General features: G+C 46.9%; 1 protein-coding gene across 1 annotated transcript; it reads left to right on the top strand.

The window, feature by feature from the left end:
* Positions 1 to 4052: 4052 nt before the first annotated feature.
* Positions 4053 to 18470, top strand: LRRC40 (leucine rich repeat containing 40). Its single transcript, XM_078867629.1, has 15 exons — positions 4053 to 4664; positions 7312 to 7496; positions 8354 to 8427; positions 9016 to 9145; positions 9711 to 9834; positions 9910 to 10052; positions 10620 to 10792; positions 11738 to 11828; positions 12316 to 12361; positions 12874 to 12985; positions 13690 to 13797; positions 15317 to 15427; positions 15653 to 15730; positions 16524 to 16709; positions 17247 to 18470. Exons 1-15 carry the CDS (start codon positions 4544 to 4546, stop codon positions 17350 to 17352), a joined length of 1788 nt encoding a protein of 595 aa, XP_078723755.1. The 5' UTR covers positions 4053 to 4543; the 3' UTR covers positions 17353 to 18470.
* Positions 18471 to 18649: the final 179 nt, after the last annotated feature.

The following is an 18649-nucleotide window of genomic DNA, read 5'->3' as shown; positions in this document are numbered from 1 at the left end:
CATATAAGCATGAGGACCATGTGTTGCATTACATACACCGCATAAGCGTGGTGGGGGACCCGGGATGTATTACATACAGCACATAAGCATGGTGACCCTGGTATGGATTGCATATATGCAGAGTATGGATTGCATACTCTCCTACAGGATATAGCTGCCCACGTGTTTGGCGATGCCTACCTCGGTTGCGGTGCACAGGCACAGACAACGCAAATAAAAGAGAAAGTTTATGATAGGCGACGTTTTGGGCAATGGCCCTTACTGGTAATGAAATAACGATTTCCAAAAACGTTGCATGAGCTAATTCTTTGTATTAATTCAGGGTTAATTAAGGAATTTTGCCACAAGACGTAGCCTACGATATTACGCTAAAGCACGCTTCTGTACGTGTTGAGTTTTTAGCGACTATATTCGCCAATCCTTTACCTTTTAGGTATGACCTCCCCCAACCTCATCCCAAAACCAGGTTATTGAAGCCACGATACAGAGATCATCCACCTGCCAATTCGTGGTGTTAGGCTGTTAGTAAGGCGTGGGTTGGGTTCCAGCTCATGGCCACCAACACCGGTGACGATTATCTTGAACCGGTTCTGGGCCTCCCCTAGATCGACTCGGCCTCAAATGAGTACCTTGTGCGGTGTGTAAAACATCGCCACTGGGGGGAGACAAAAATGGCCGGGCGTTGTTTCTGGCCACCCCCCTTCATAGGTGCTCCCTTAACAGCACGCTAACAATGATGATTATTACTTTTAAGAGCATTTAATCTCAAGGTCACAGATATGTCTGAAAGACTTCTGGCTCCCAGGTGTCTTTTATACAGGTAACGAGCTGAGATTAGGAGCACACTCTTAAAGGGAGTGCTCCTAATCTCAGCTTGTTACCTGTATAAAAGACACCTGTTCACAGAAGCAATCAATCAATCAGATTTCCAAACTCTCCACCATGGCCAAGACCAAAGAGCCCTCCACTCGGGTTTCTATCGGTGACTCGAGTGCATATTTCAGTAACTCGTAGCTGACTAGTTTAATCGCGCATTTTCTTCCGGGTAAGCATGTGGGATGATTCGTTCATTTTACTCGTCGACTCATTCGTTCGCTTAAACTCTCAGTCTTTTACCCGCTCGTCAATGAATTGGTTGCATTGTTACGTTGTTAAGAGCGATCACCAATTGAGTGGCCCTAGTCCGGTTTATATCAATAATTGTTATCAGCTTTGGCAAGCCATTGTTGCATGAAGGCTTCCCCAATAAGGATTATTTGACCATATCTCATGCTGCTCAGCTCCCAGGCGTACTAATGTTCCACCTTAAACAGCGTAAATGAATTGAGAACTGGACATGTTTTTACCTAACAGTACAGCGTGTGTTCATCTTCTTGGTTCTTTCGGTAAAGTCACGTCTTTCCGACAGCCCTGTTCTTCACCTGAGGACGGCTGCTCGCGTTGTGGCCGAAACGTCGTGAGAATTGTATTTTGTCCTTTTTGTTTGCTTTTTTGACTACTTGTGTTGTGGTCATTGCAAACATGATGCCTTGAATAAAGGTGTCAGTTTTGTACCAGTTAAAAGGGTAAAAACCTACTATCATAATTTGCCACTGGTAAAAGAGATCTCATAGTGTAAATGCTTACCCCGAGCTCTCAATACTCTGATATTGCACTGTGTTTGAGTTGTACGCCTTCTGGTGTCATCTGGCCCTACACCAATGGGGACTAGGCTCTAAAGAAAGCCGTCTCGGGTGTGGGCCAATCAACTTCAAGGACAGTGCATATTATCATCCTTATCAGAGTTGCTTCTTTTTGTTTGCTTTTTTGACTACTTGTGTTGTGGTCATTGCAAACATGATGCCTTGAATAAAGGTGTCAGTTTTGTACCAGTTAAAAGGGTAAAAACCTACTATCATAATTTGCCACTGGTAAAAGAGATCTCATAGTGTAAATGCTTACCCCGAGCTCTCAATACTCTGATATTGCACTGTGTTTGAGTTGTACGCCTTCTGGTGTCATCTGGCCCTACACCAATGGGGACTAGGCTCTAAAGAAAGCCGTCTCGGGTGTGGGCCAATCAACTTCAAGGACAGTGCATATTATCATCCTTATCAGAGTTGCTTCTTTTTGTTTGCTTTTTTGACTACTTGTGTTGTGGTCATTGCAAACATGATGCCTTGAATAAAGGTGTCAGTTTTGTACCAGTTAAAAGGGTAAAAACCTACTATCATAATTTGCCACTGGTAAAAGAGATCTCATAGTGTAAATGCTTACCCCGAGCTCTCAATACTCTGATATTGCACTGTGTTTGAGTTGTACGCCTTCTGGTGTCATCTGGCCCTACACCAATGGGGACTAGGCTCTAAAGAAAGCCGTCTCGGGTGTGGGCCAATCAACTTCAAGGACAGTGCATATTATCATCCTTATCAGAGTTGCTTCTTTTTGTTTGCTTTTTTGACTACTTGTGTTGTGGTCATTGCAAACATGATGCCTTGAATAAAGGTGTCAGTTTTGTACCAGTTAAAAGGGTAAAAACCTACTATCATAATTTGCCACTGGTAAAAGAGATCTCATAGTGTAAATGCTTACCCCGAGCTCTCAATACTCTGATATTGCACTGTGTTTGAGTTGTACGCCTTCTGGTGTCATCTGGCCCTACACCAATGGGGACTAGGCTCTAAAGAAAGCCGTCTCGGGTGTGGGCCAATCAACTTCAAGGACAGTGCATATTATCATCCTTATCAGAGTTGCTTCTTTTTGTTTGCTTTTTTGACTACTTGTGTTGTGGTCATTGCAAACATGATGCCTTGAATAAAGGTGTCAGTTTTGTACCAGTTAAAAGGGTAAAAACCTACTATCATAATTTGCCACTGGTAAAAGAGATCTCATAGTGTAAATGCTTACCCCGAGCTCTCAATACTCTGATATTGCACTGTGTTTGAGTTGTACGCCTTCTGGTGTCATCTGGCCCTACACCAATGGGGACTAGGCTCTAAAGAAAGCCGTCTCGGGTGTGGGCCAATCAACTTCAAGGACAGTGCATATTATCATCCTTATCAGAGTTGCTTCTTTTTGTTTGCTTTTTTGACTACTTGTGTTGTGGTCATTGCAAACATGATGCCTTGAATAAAGGTGTCAGTTTTGTACCAGTTAAAAGGGTAAAAACCTACTATCAATTGTATTTTGTGTTTTATTTTTATTTTATTATTTCCCTTCTACGTGACTTTACCGAAAGAACCAAAGAGTATGGATCCTTGCAGTCACGAAAACTTCAAATCTAGCTATGCAATAACACATTCCTGCAGAGGGAGCTGGTAGGAACGTCGGGTTGCTCGGTCAATGGCCAGGGTCAACGGCGGCGTGGTGTATTCCGCAAATATGCCCGACTGTGAGGGCGGGCACAAGCCGGCGTGAGTAGGTTAAACGTTGAGTTTTATAAGGGCACCACGGGGTGACTAGCCCCTCCCCAACCAGCCCCACCCCTCCCACCCCCCACCCAGCCCCACCCTAAACCACCCAGCCCCACCCTAAACCACCCAGCCCCTCCCCTTTCCACCCCTCCCACCCCCCACCCAGCCCCACCCTCCTCACCCAGCCCCTCCCCACCCTCCCCTCTCACCCAGCCCCACCCTCCCCACCCCTCCCCACCCAGCCCCTCCCCACCCCTCCTCCACCCAGCCCCTCCCCACCCTCCCCTCCCACCCCTCAACCAGCCCCTCCCCACCCAGCCCCACCCGTCCCCTCCCCATCCCTCCCACCCCCCACCCAGCTCCACCCTCCTCACCCAGCCCCTCCCCACCCTCCCGTCCCCACCCAGCCCCTCCCCACCCCTCCCCACCCAGCCCCTCCCCACCCCTCCTCCACCCAGCCCCTCCCCACCCTCCCCTCCCACCCCTCAACCAGCCCCTCCCCACCCAGCCCCACCCGTCCCCTCCCCATCCCTCCCACCCCCCACCCAGCTCCACCCTCCTCACCCAGCCCCTCCCCACCCTCCCCTCCCCACCCAGCCCCTCCCCACCCAGCCCCTCCCTTCACGACGGACGGACACAATAATCCACTGTGGACTGGTGGAACCAGTGGATTCCTACCAGTAATATAATAATTATACAGCTACGACTAACCCCGACCGCACACGTTGCGTCGAGGTGCGTTTAGAATATTTAGATAATTTTGCTGCTATAAATTTGCACGCGATAAGCCACTTGGCTGAGCTTATCATATGTGTCCAAGTCTCTTCTGAAAAACACCACCACCTCCTGCTGCCTATCATCACCACCACCTCCTCCTGCTGCTGCCACCATCACCTCTTCCTCCTGCTGCCATCACCACCACCATCATCACCACCACCACCTCCTCCTCCTGCTGCTGCCATCGCCGGCGACATAAACACCACCACCACCTCCTGTCACCACCACCACCACCTCCCCATTCACCCCCAGGCACTCATCTCCTCCACATCGTCCCACGCCGCCCGCCCTCTCTTGTGAAAGAGCAGCGAATTCACACTCTTCGGTTTGACTCCTTGCAGTCACGAAAGCTTCAAATCTCAGGCAGAGCCGCGATGTCCACACATCGACGAGGCCCTCCCAAGGAGGAGGAGGAGGGCCCCGTGCCCCGGGGCCTCCTCAAGGCGGCCAGGACGAGCGGGCAGCTCAACCTGGCGGGACGAGGCCTCGCCCAAGGTGAGCGGCCTGCCCGGCGGCGTGTGGCAAGGCCGGCCAGGGTCGCTAGGCAAGCGGCGTGGTCGGCAGGCTTCCCGGGAAGTGCGTGACAAGGCCTCGGCATGTTTGTTTGTTGTTATGTCACGTTTATACATCGTTCTTTAAACATTGAGATTACTGTGATGGATTAATAGTCGTTTTATTGACGTATGTGCTTTATTTAACCGTTGTGATTTATAATTTGAGGTTTGTAATTAATGTGTGGAAGTTTTGTATGGGCATTGCAGTCCGTTATTTAAGCATTAATTATCATGTACAGTACGAACATTCTGTATATAACCTGTAATGCAACTTGCGAATACATTAATGCGGTCGAGAGATTAACCACTTGTTATAATCGAAGATTAGGTTTGGTAATTGTTGCAATGCGCAATGTTCTTGGAGTTCATAATACAGTACAGGGAAGTATAGGAATTTGCGGATGATGTAACTGATTAAATATTAAACACAACACTAACGATGGATATTTTACAGATTTGTGACCAACATACAAACACAAATGCGGCCTTAATTTGAGTTTGTTTTACATTTTCCTCCAAAAAAATGGTTTTAAAAAATTACGATGTCGAACTTCTTTCGCACCGTACGTTTCAGTTTTATTTATTTGGTATAGCCCTGTGAGCCATTCGGCTCTTGAATCGGGTGCAACCGCAACAAACAAAAACATGAACAAGAAAACATCTTAAAGTGACTATGTGCAAACAGAAAATCCAAGAAAAGACAGCAAAATATTGCAGAAAAAGAACCGTACACCAACGCTGTGTGCAAAAACCCCAGTGGGATGCATGTCTAACAACAACCACAAGACTACTTAGATTAAGGCCATCAGTCTAACTCCGTACTACAATAAACCAACATGGCCAAACCAAAATACTTTTCGAAATCACCAAATAAAGCCATAAAAGCAATGTACGTAGCCAACCGGACAACAAACAGAACACAAAAAGCGATTCTAAAGAAGTTCGTTTGTCAATCAAGGTGGTTTAAAAGTGCGCAGCTCCCAATGGCTTCCTAATATCAGCAAGAAGAGCGTTCCAGACGGCCGCAGAAACGCATCATCTGAACGCGCGTGATGCAGTTGACCGTCTTGCACTGATCCTTGTTTGTGTTTGGGATTAAGCCACATGGTAATTTTGTGCCGCAATTCTTCGCAGAGAAAATGGTTCAAAAGCTGAAGAGTACACGGAGAGACGTGGAGAGAGAGATGCTCAGATGCCCACTTTGAATTACACCGAGCGACAGGGAAGAGGAAGGAATACGTGAAGCAGGGGGGAGTACACAAAAACATGACATCATTGATAATTACAAATTAAATTGGCTTGGGCAGAACACTTCGCTAGAAGGGATGGCTGGCCAATGGACGAGACCGGTGATGGAATTTCAGCCAGCCAAAGGAGGGAAGTTGTCCTTAGAGGGATGACCACCGTGGAGACGAAGCGATGGATTGAGGTGCAGCAGTGAGATGGGTGATGTCTTGAAGGGGGACGCCTTCATCCAGCACTGGATTGACAAAGAACTATAAATATTATAGTACAGATTTTTTTTTTTAATATCTCGTCTCTTAACATCCAATATTTACACACACTACTTGTTCATACATACATATATTTAATTCATGTGCGATTCATGAATGTTGTATAGTATGTAGAAAACGTATTAATTACAGTATACACTTCTTATCTTTCCTACATTTACCTAAGCTTACCTTGACCCTAGTTAAAGAATATTGATTTTGCCACCACTACCCATGTCCCCATGCCTGACTTTCTACCCTTTATCCCTTGTAAACAAAAGTTCAAGTGGCAAGCCATGGGACATTGTTCCTCCCAATTGGATGCCTGCACCAAGCCAGTGATGGAAATTCCACATTTCCATGGCGCAGCCAGTCTGTCAATCAGGCAACTACTATAGACTTCCCGCAACGGTGTGTTTGTTCTTCACTACAGAGTGGTTATGTTAAAAAACAGCATTGCATAGTGGAGAACTGCCTTGTCGGAGGAAATGGAAGACTAGAGAGTGCACCTTGACACAGGAAGTATACAAGTTCACGGGATTCTAACCCATGACGTTCAAATGTAAAAGCTGCTCAGTGCCTGACTCCTGTATGAAGAAAAAACTAATTTTTCCTAGAATCATCTGAGACACATGGCACTATATATATACTCTTAGTTCTTTCGGTAAAGTCACGTAGGTAAAAAAATGAAATTAATAAAAAATAAATCACGACGTTTCGGAGGCAACACAAGCTTCCATCTTCAGGTGAAACTGTCACAGCAAAAAACGGAAGATTGTGTTGCCTCCGAAACGTCGTGATTTTATTGTTTTTATTTTTTATTCATTAAAATTTCATTTTTTTACCTACGTGACTTTACCGAAAGAACTAAGAGTATGAATCCTTGCAGTCACGAAAGCTTCATATCTAGAACAAATGGCACTGCCTAAGCCCCAACTCTCAGCACCTTAGCCTAACCTCTCCCCCACAGAGGCAGGTCCGCTCCCCCCCACAATTTATATACTGGTGGCACTGCCAATGAGACGGATAAATGACCAAACCCCCACCCTGCGATCCATACACCGCTCTGCTCGCAACCCTTCCCTCCCGGCTCAGTGCCACTGGCGGTGTGGCGCATCAACGTGGATCCGCCCGAGGAGGTAGCGCGAGGAGTGGTGTTCGGAGCGTCCGGCGAGCGCTGGTGGGAACAGGCCGACCTCACGAAGCTCATCCTCGCCTCCAACCGCCTGCGGGTCCTCTCCGACGACCTGCAGCTGCTGCCCGCGCTCACCGTGCTTGACGTCGGTGAAAGAAGTTGAACACACATACGAAATGCATACATACATACATACGAGCGGAGTGTAATTCTAATACGAACGCAGTGCGATTATGTTAATTCTAATACGATTCTAATCCCGAACCTTCGATTAGCACGGTTGGCTACGTACGGTGCGAAATAAGTTCTACATACATGCAGATACGTCCACGATGCACTGTCAAAAGTGAATGGGGAACTGTAAGAGGCGGCCGGGTGGCTCAGAGGTCAAAGTGATGGGGCCCAAGTCATGTGTTAGCAATGACAGTATTCACTTCCGTGAGATTTTTTGGCCAAAATATGCCAATGTCTCCATTGCAATGCATAGGGTTAAATTAAAAGATGTGTGTTTGGCCGTGTTGTCAAGATTTGAATCTGGCCCTTGGTGTTTACAGGACCCCCATCTCCTGCCATGTAGGGAGAGGGGACGGTGTCTTGGTCAAAGTGATGCACTGAATAATAACCTGTTGCTGTACATATGTTGTTTAGTTAAGTCAGACGATACAGACAAGCTCGTGTTTGCATTAAGTAGGTTACAAGCGAAAATCACAGTATTATTGCAAACTACAGGGGTGGCTTTAAACTCTGGTTGGACGATTCTTCATTAATCAAGGCCAGTCAAATAACAGTCGTGTGTCCGTGCTTAATTGCACTCATGAATGCCAATATTTATTATTTCCCTTCTACGTGACTTTACCAAAAGAACCAAGAATATGAATCCCTGCAGTCACGAAAGCTTTAAATCAAAATTTAATTTTTGCATTGTCAAGTGCTGCTTGGCTTCACCTCCGTTGCATTATTGTAATAGTTTATGATGTTCTATCCCTCACTTGCCTACAATAGGTACATGACAACCAGCTGACTGAGTTGCCACAAGTGCTGGGAGAACTGGTTAACCTGCAGAAGCTGAATGTCAGGTGTGGCAACTGCATCGCATGAAAAGGGCAGTTCCACAATGTTTAGACACTACTGATGTGGTTCATCGTTAGTAAAAACATCCAAGTGCCTTTTGACCCGGCCAGTAATGTGTCAACCTGTTTGGACCATAATTCAGGTAGAAATAATTTGACACTTTCTTGATAAGGGAGAAATCTTAGGATGAAATACCATGGTGTTGGACATTTACGGATGGCCATTTTTATCCACGCTGGGATTGTCATTGTGCGTTTAGTTTGGTGTAGGTGTCAAACCATTGACATATCAATAAGCCATATTTATACAACTATGGATACTCATAATCAAAATGACACCCCGCATGTATTATAAGGATGATTTAAAAATTTCGACTGAGGTTGCCTAATTTGTAGAACTGCCTGTATATTTATGAACGGCTTATCATCGTATAACAAAGGAACGTCAAACACGACTCTTTACTTTTCACAACAGTACCCAGACACTGCATCCAGAAGCAACATACATTCAGTGTGTAGTTGAATTCATTTCTGCATTCTTTTGTAATGTGAGAAACATCAATAAAAAAGCGAAATGTCTTTTCTGTTCTGCAGCCACAACAAGCTGCAGACCCTGCCCGAGAGCCTGTGGACAATCAGCAGTCTTCTGAGCCTGCATGTGGAGCACAATGAACTGGAGGGAATTTCCAAAAACATAGGAAACCTTGCACGCCTCGAAGAGCTGGTGAGGGATATTTCTGCTCAAAAATACATTAAACATTTTTACTTCTGATTTGTTGGATCCTAATCACCATCATCATCTTCTACCGCTGGACGAAGGCCTTCCCATGCTGTTAGACTACTCCATGGCTCTGCGTTGCCACAGTCTGACTCATGTGTGTGTAAACCTATCGCATCACTCCCATCTTTGATATCATCACTTGAAGCATTGTGTCTTGCCTTAGCCCACTTTTTACAACCGCCAATTCGCTGTCTAATTTGCATTTGTTCCTTGAACCTTGTACTCCTCACGTTTGTTGGATTAACGCACTTGAATGTGAAGTCCATTGGTGTAGCGCGGATGGCATGCGTCCTGCTATGAGGAATGAAATGGGTGCCCCCTGTCCCAATTCCTCCCTCTTTGTGGCCTAGCACCTGGGCCCCTCTGGCCCATGAGTCCTGGGGTGTAGTTGTACTGCCTGTAAACTCGCTAGCCAAGCCTTTACGAATATTATAAATATTGCTTCTTGTTTGTATGTTTCAATTTCTATGCATTTCATCTGAAGAGCTTACGATCTGCTCTCTACCAGGACCTCTCCTCCAATCGGTTGACAGCTCTCCCGGGCACTCTGGGAAAACTGACGCGGGTCACCAAACTGAACGTCGCTGAGAACAAGCTCAGGGAGCTGCCGACCGAGATTAAAAGCATGAAGGGTAACGGCGGCACGCCCACCACACGCACGGGCGGTGGATGGACAGGTTGCGTCTGACTGCGTGCCTCTGCCACAGGTCTGTGTCAGCTGGAAGCCACCCACAACCTGCTTGAGAGCGTTCCAGCAGCGCTGGGTGGCATGGCTTCCCTGCAGCAGCTCTACCTGAGGCACAACCGGCTGAAGAGCCTACCCGAGCTGCACAATTGTGCAGCCCTCAAGGTGACGTGTGCTTCCCAGCAATGGGAAGGTAGCTGGTTAAAAAAAAAAATCCTTTTAATCTCCGATTTTATCCCAACAGATTGTGCGATCTTGCGATCGGCACCATGTCTTGAGATGAAGTATCCATTTGCATTTATGGCAGGGTAGTGCAACCCCCTTCATTTTGGAGAACAGCCCATGAAAATGGATATCACAGAGCCTCCTATAAGATCCTTTGAAGTGACATCTGCTCCACACACAGTAGGAGAGGCAACATGTTTCCACCTGCCCTGCCACTCGGCATGATGTGCGCCACACGAGGGTCAAACTGATACATTTTATACCAAATTAAATAATACAAACAAATGAGGAACAATACAAATGAAATGGTTACAAATTAGATTTGTTTTTAAAAGAATAGGATTGTGATGCCAAATCATAAAAATTTATCAACGCGATGGTGGTGATGGGTGGTGGGGTGAGGGCGGTTAATCGTTGAATGCGTAACAGGAGTTGAACGACGCAGGATTGCACGTCCGCACTACTGCACGCGGTAGAGTACAGCTGAGGGTCTCTGTGCCTTCGCAGGAGCTGCACGTGGGGAACAATCAAATCAGCGAGCTGGGCCCTGAGCACCTACGTCCGCTGGGTGCCATCAGCGTGCTGGACCTGAGGGACAACAAGCTGAAGGAGCTGCCGGACGATGTGACGCTTCTGCACGGTCTGGAGCGCCTCGACCTCACCAACAACGACATCAGCAGGTGATCACTGGGGGGACCTTGGTGTCCTTAATGTGGACTTAAATAACCTTTTGGTGGGTCACGCATGAGCACAACATATTTTGACAGGGGTGGGGATACTTTTCCTTACCTAGGGTCGAATGGGACGTTCAAATGGCTTTTTGGTGGGTCACGCATTAGCCGGCACGAGACTTTAATGACGCGAGGACTGTCTGCATTGACTGCACAGAAGTAACTTGGAAGACGACAAGAAGGCGCCCGAGCGTGCTAAAACTGTAATGCAGTTTTGCCACGGTGAAAGTTTTCTCCTCTGGTCAATTGTATACAATTCATCAAAGAAATTGGAAATTGTACGATAATGTGCCATTTAGGCTGTTAGAGCGAACGATATGGAACAAACCGTGAAAAAAAAACTAATGAGAAATAACACAAGCAATTAAAGAGACAGGACAAATGGGATGAAAGAAATTCGAATGGATAGAAAGAAGACGGTAAACACGAGATGAGACAGATTCAGTCGTTGAATCACGATGACAATTTATCCAGTCACAGAAGCGGATCGTACATGTAGAATCTATAGTGGTATGATACTATGGAATCTATTTAAATTAAATCATTATATCATACATGTTACAGAAAAGTTGTGCTGGCTGCCTGGGGTAGACGGACAGATGGACGGTCACGGCTGCAAGTTAGATACAAGAACAAATCTTAAGTGCACGATTCAATGGATGTATTGTTGTTACCATCATTTCGGTCGATGAATCGTTATATTTATATTCGCAAAGCTCCAATCCTTGGGAACTTGCCGCGCGAGCTCTGAATGCAAGTACAGTGCGCTTGGACAAAATGTGCTCCCTTTTCATGGACATCCAACGTGTCGATTTTAAAAAGGTGCCGGCTAGTTACGAACGACTGCATGATGAACGTGCTGGGGCTTTGTGCTTTTGCTTGCGTGCCATGCAGCCTGCCTAACGCACTGGGAAACCTCGGGAAACTGAAATCCCTCGCTCTAGAGGGAAACCCATTGCGGGCCATTCGCCGAGACATCATCAACGTAAGCTTTCCGTTGTTTTTGTCAATGGATATGGAACGAACACTGCATCCCAGCTGCAGTGTGTGTCCATAGCAGCAGCGTGTGTGCCAAGCGCCCAATATAATTCAGGTTTGTTTGATGTTGGATGCACTTTTAACGCTTTCCAACTCAAGTTGAAAGCGTTTATGCATTAGCTCTGTCTATCCCACTGGAACGGGGAGGCACTGTAATGCTCGTAAAAAAATATCCAATATGAATGAACATGTAGTTTTAAAGTTGTGTTTCCATTATGGACTTTGCCTATTGAAAACAACACAAACATATCAATTGTGTTGGGCAAAATTTAGAGGCGTGGAGAGCAAAAAGGAATATTTGCAAATATGCAAATGTATTTTGCCATGACAGCTATGCATCGGCTTCACATCTGAGAACATGCACATGTTGGAAAGCATCACACAACCCCATGCATATTCATGATTTATCCTAACCTGTATATTCAACATTCCAGAGAGGAACACAAGAAATCCTGAAGTTCCTGCGGAGCAGGATAGAGGGTGAGCGTGTGCAGCAGCAGCAGCGCACATTTATTTCTTGTGTCTTGATAATTGTTTTTTTACCCTTCTATCTGGCAACAAAACTGACACCTTTTTTACAAGGAGTCACGTTTGTATAGACCACAATACCTGCAGTCATAATGCAAACAAAAAAAACATAACTCTGATAATGTCCACTGTCCTTGAAGTTGATTGGTCCACACCCGAGACAGGTGTCAGTTTTGTTGCCAGATAGAAGGGTAAAAAACCAATTATCATATTTTTACTGGCAAATGAGGTTCCAATGGTGTTCTTGTGTCTTGTTAAACCGCACTCGGAAATACCACGGACGCCATAGCTGCAGTCGAGGCACTTGTATAGCGGAGCGCCGTTGATTTGGAACACGCTGTAGTTTATTAGCTGCATGTTAAATCCACGTGGCGGGGCGCCTTTTGCTGCCCTTAACGTGACGTCTCGTCACAACGGGTTTCTCGTCGACGTAAAAAACGAGCGGAGGACTATGAAACCTGCAGAGCCAACCGGGAGCGAGGACAGCCCTGACACGGTGACGGCCATGACCCTGCCGAGCCAGGGAGGCATCAACGCCTTCACCATGAGCAGCACGCAGAAAGCTCTGCACTACAGGCAAGCGCTTTCACCAGCATCACCACGTGAACCTCCGAAACCTCGCTTTTTTATTCGGCTTGATTTCTCCCTTCACATCCACGTCAAAGGGGCGTCTGTACCCTTGGCCAGGTCATCCAGCATGCATCCGCCAATCTCGTCAGACACCAGAAGCCAAGCAGGTTTTGAGGGGGTTGATCCTGAAAAGGAAAAAAAATAGCCCTTGATGGTATAGGCCAGGGGTCGGCAACCTACGGCTCCGGAGCCGCATGCGGCTCTTTACGGGCTGCTTCTTGACGATATGTACGTATGTACAGTATGTACTCAGATGCATTGCGGCTCTTGAAATGCTGAATTTTGTACCGAATTGGAAAGAAATGGCTCTTCTTGTTATTTTGGTTGCCGACCCCTGGTATAGGCCATGGGTTAGCAACCTGTAGCTCCAGAGCTGCATCCAGCTCTTTAAAGGACTGCTTCGTGACGTGATTATTGAGGACCGTCTCGTATCCACATGCATTGTTGCTCCTGGTATATCGATTTTTTTTTTACGAATTCGAAAAAAAAAATGCTCTTATTAATTTGGTTGCCGCCCCCATGGTATAGGCAGTCGGCGGCGATTACATAAGTGTCCTTTTGTTTGAAATTCATCTTCTTGGCCTTCACGTGGCTAAACTAAGGACAATGACTTGACGGTGGGGGTGGTGGTGGTGGCTTGGGGAATGCAGTGGGAAGAAGGCTGCTGAGATTCCCGACGAGGTGTTCGAAGCCATCCGAGGGAGCAAAGTGACGGCCGTGGACTTCAGCAAGAACCAACTAAGCATCATCCCTCCCAGGTAAACGCCGGCCCAGGTAGACACTCGCCCAGGTACGCACGAGCCCAGGTAGACCCTAGCCCAGGTAGGCACGAGCCCAGGTAGACACTAGCCCAGGTAGGTACGAGCCCAGGTAGACATTCGCCCAGGTAGACACTCGCCCAGGTGGACACCAGCCCAGGTAGACACTAGCCCAGGTGGACACCAGCCCAGGTAGGCACGAGCCCAGGTGGACACTAGCCCAGGTGGGCACGAGCCCAGGTAGACACTCGCCCAGGTAGACACTCGCCCAGGTAGACACTAGCCCAGGTAGACACTAGCCCAGGTAGACACTCGCCCAGGTGGACACCAGCCCAGGTAGACACTAGCCCAGGTAGACACTAGCCCAGGTAGACGCGAGCCCAGGTAAACACCAGTCCAGGTAGACACGAGCCCAGGTAGACACTAGCCCAGGTAGACACCAGCTCTGGTAAACAGAAGCCCAGGTAGACGCTAGCCCAGGTAGACACCAGTCCAGGTAGACACAATTGCACTGCTCAATCACACTCCCGCTACATTTATTCATATTCATTCCAATAATTCGCTTCTTGTCACCAGAAGGCAAACGGTTGTGGCAACAACATGCCATTGTGTGATGTTACAACGTGGCACAGACATTGTGATTACTCAGTTTAACACGTAGGCTTTCGCGACCAATATTATTCATAATCAACGTTTTTGGGTTTAGATCGCGTTATTTATAAATGTGTCGTAACCCTCCACCACCCGACACGGCCAATCAGTGATTACTATTAAAATGTTGTATGTATGTTGACATTTAAATATAAGCGACATGCATAGAAGCTGTATATATAAGGATAGACATTTCTTTGTGCACGACCTGAATGCAAAATGTATCATTGTGTCATTTATGCAGGAAAGCCACTGGCTAATTATTTTTCAAGGAGTTTTGACTAAAGTCACTTCGGGTTCACTGTTAATGCTTGAGGCTCAGAGATACAAGATAGGGTATGCTTCAGGATTCTTATGGATTGTTAATTTCTGAGACCCAGACATCCAGAAAGAGGCACATTTAGATCCCCGGGGTTGAGTGTTAATTTAAAAGGCTCAGAATAAAGCACCCTCAGGGATTCTTATGGTTCAGTGTTAATATTGGAGGCTCATAAGGGCCGTTTTGAGAGCCGAGAAGGACATGGTTGTTTTGTAAACCATGTCTGAAGCACGTAGTTGTTTTTAAAAGCCACACCATGTAGTCATTGTTATTTAGCACGTGTGTTTGGGAACAGGATCCGTAGAGTTGGAGCTTGCAGAATTCGGTCACCACTGGTTGGATCATCAGGTTCCCTGAGGGGGGGGACACACTGAATCCAATGCCCCCCGATGTGATCATAAGGAAGTCCTTTGCATTGTGTGACATGAGTGTGTCTGTTCGCATTATTTTGATTAAATAAACGGCTCCGCTGCGAAGCATAACGCACGTTAGATCTTCTTCGAGTGCATCTCCAGCACCGTTCATGGAATCTAAATGTGTCCGCGGCAGGATCGTGGAGCTAAAGGACATGGTGACGGACGTGAATGTCGGGTTCAACAAGATTTCTGTCCTCTCGCTAGAGCTGTGCATGCTGGGAAACCTGACTCACCTTGACCTCAGGTGAGACCTGCACCAGCAGTGTTGTATTTTATGTGGGGTTTGGAAGATTTTTTTCCTTCCCCCACACCTCTGATTAGCACAGTTGGCTATGTACGGTGCAAAAGAAGTTCAACGTTCAGACATCTTTCAATGATCGTACTCGTACTGTAACTTGCTCGATACAAAAATAAGGTCGCCGTTATTTCTGGCTTCCACAACTTTAATTTAAATGAAATTTCGTTTTAGGAACAATGCCCTCAGCTCTCTCCCGAACGAACTGGAAGCACTATGCAGACTGCAGAGCATCATCATCTCCTGCAACAGGTTTGGCTCTACGGCACATCAGAAATTGCATTGATAAGGATGTCGCAAATACCATCGCATGCAGTTTAGTTGCCCCCTTGCCTTGACTATTGCAACTCTGCCGTACGGATTAAATTATGGCCTCGGCAAACGCCTTCCACCGTGTCCAAAACAACACCCTCCTCGTCAGAGTTGTTTGCCTGGCCCCACCTCTCGCGTGCTCTTGAAACCTTTTGAAGGAGCTGCATTGGTTATCAGTCCATAAGAGGAGTCCAGTTGAAGGTTGCAGTATTTGCTTTTATAGTAAAGGCAACCAGTCAGCCAACCTGCCTGAGCAATGGCATCCACCTATTTGTACCATCACGAAACCTACGTTCATCTACTACGGTGGACCTGCTGTTTGTGAAATCCACTTGGCAGCTTAGGACCGCAGAATGGGCCATTTCATCTGCAGCCCCGGTGGTCTGGAGCAGTCTTCCAATAGAAGTTCCGTCAGCTGGAACAATATGGGTGCTTTTAAGACCAGAATGAAAACATGTATTTTCTCTTCCGTTTAATCGAGTTAAAATTTCTCGGTACCATCCGCACTTTCGTCCCAGCTTCTCGCTGAATATGGCGCCGTATAAATATTGGATTGATTGCGCACCGATGTCACACACGATGCGCGACACCCACTTCTCCAAAACGCTTGCCCTCTTCGTCATTTCACTTTCCTTCCACCTTCGCTTGTCCCCTGTGCCCCATTCACTTATCCATTCGCCGACACCCCTTGGCTTGCCCCGCACGATAACCCGGGTGGTATCGCGTGCGGTAGGTTCCGCGAGATCCCTCCAGTGTTGTATCGCGTGGGCACGCTGGAGACGCTGTTGGCGAGCGACAACCAGATCGGCACGGTCGACGCGACGGGGCTGAGGTCGCTAGAGCGGCTCGGCACGCTCGACCTGCAGAACAACGACATCATGGTCGTCCCGCCGCAGCTGGGCCTCTGCGCGAGCCTCCGGTGAGGGGTCGGCTAGACGGCGTAGCACCCCTCGGATAATAATTATCCGTGATGGTTAATAAAAGGTGTTCGTTTCTTTGCCGGCTGCAAAACTCTTAAGGGCAGCTCAGAGGTTCCCGGAGTTCTTTCTTTGTATCGAGTATTTTGGCTACTGCGAGAAATTTCCACGTGATCAGTCACTTCGTTGAGCTATCAATTGTAGCCAGGAGGAAGCGAAGTGAAAGCTAGTAAAAAAAAGTTAATAGTTTAGTGTTTCATTTTGTTTGTGAGGCATCGTGTAAATCGCCCCTTTTTCCCCAACCTCTGGGCAGCCCTGCCTCATTCCAATGCTAAACTTATCATCTCCTAGACCGACGGATTAAAATACGGCATTGGACTGACCGTCGGCTCTCGACTTTGCAACTTGGTGATGCGAGCAATAGGAAGAGAGGGCAAAACCACCCCTTGAGATGCAGACGTTAACTGTAGGGCTCCCGCATGGCAGCGAATTTTGGTGCTGGTGTATGAAAAACCGCCCCCCCACCCCGTCCCCCCCAGGTCTCTGCTGTTGGGAGGAAACCCGTTCCGCTCACCGCGTCCCGCCCTGCTCTCCAAGGGAACAGCCACGCTCCTTGAATACCTGCGTGACCGTATCCCCGTGTAAGTGCAGCCCCAGTGCGCACGGCACTCTGCACTTCTGGAGCAGCACTTACCTGTGAACTAGCATACGTGTACACACTGCTGTGCGCACACGGCATGTAAACGTGATGATTAACCCCTCCAGCCCCCCCCCGCCCCAAAACCAAAAAAAATATTAATTGCACATCAGGTTTTGTACCTTCATAACAAAAATTATTCAAGTAAATACCACAATTGACGTGGTCATGGACGTGTACAGAGAAGGCTTAGAGAAGGGCCCCTCAGGGACCAGCCTCTGCCACAAACATTTTTATGAAAAATTTTCATGATTCAGGGTTGTGATTCACAAAAAATTCTCGTCTCAATATTTCTTTGATTTGTAAAATCTATAGTCTGCCATGTTGGGAGTTATTTTATTAGACATTTCTTGTTTTGAACCTATGCAGCTACCAGTGGATCACCCTGTGGCAGAGCCTGGCCCCAGAAGATGGTAATTATTTAGGTCTTGTATTGTTTGTGTGCCGTTGATAGTTTTGTCGACGCGGGATGTGATCGTGTGATATAACAGCATCATTAGCATATAATCTGCATCAATCATATATTGAGTCTTAAGTGCATGATTCAATGACAGTTGAGCGAGTTTCAGAATCGACTTAAAATTGATAAATCCATTCATTCTCATATGCCCAGTGCGCATGCAAACGCCCTGTACACGAAGGGTTGATGCCTTCTTCCACTTGACCGGAGCAGTGCAGTATTTCATGAAGGCCGCGCACACTCCGATGTGCATTTTACATGAAGTTTATGGGTATTACTGCCACTTGCCTGCCTGTCTTTGCCTGTCTTCGCCTGTCTGCCCGGCACTGCTGCAAGAATCATTGCAGCAGTTCGTGTTTCGGAACAGAAATGGCCTTTGCCACGTATGAACTGTGGGCAGAGCCACATTGTTAGAGAGTTAATACTGTTTGTTAATTCACTGTGTTCATTTTCTGCACGTTGCCACACACAGTCACTCCAGTGTCTCTCTGAACAAGAGCTGATTATTTGATTTTTTAAAAATGTATGTATAAAATGCCTAATGAACGTTTACACAAATTCCACTGTGCGTGATTTGCAAAAAAAATTAAACACAAATGAAGCAACGCTCTTGTTCTGCGCGACTGATTCAGTCTGTGTCCTGAGCTTAAAAGTCAACATTTCTTTACACATTGTCTGGCTTATCTTGTCACGAGAAGCAATGTTTTACACTGGGCTAGGCGGCCAAGTAGATCCATAGCTCGTAGAACCAAATTTCGTAGAACCAAATCTAGTGTGGCAATAAC

Source organism: Lampetra fluviatilis, chromosome 24 (assembly GCF_964198595.1).
Source record: "Lampetra fluviatilis chromosome 24, kcLamFluv1.1, whole genome shotgun sequence".
Lineage (NCBI taxonomy): Eukaryota > Metazoa > Chordata > Hyperoartia > Petromyzontiformes > Petromyzontidae > Lampetra > Lampetra fluviatilis.
Note: the sequence above shows the minus strand (reverse complement) of the source record. Positions and strands in the feature narration are given on the sequence as shown.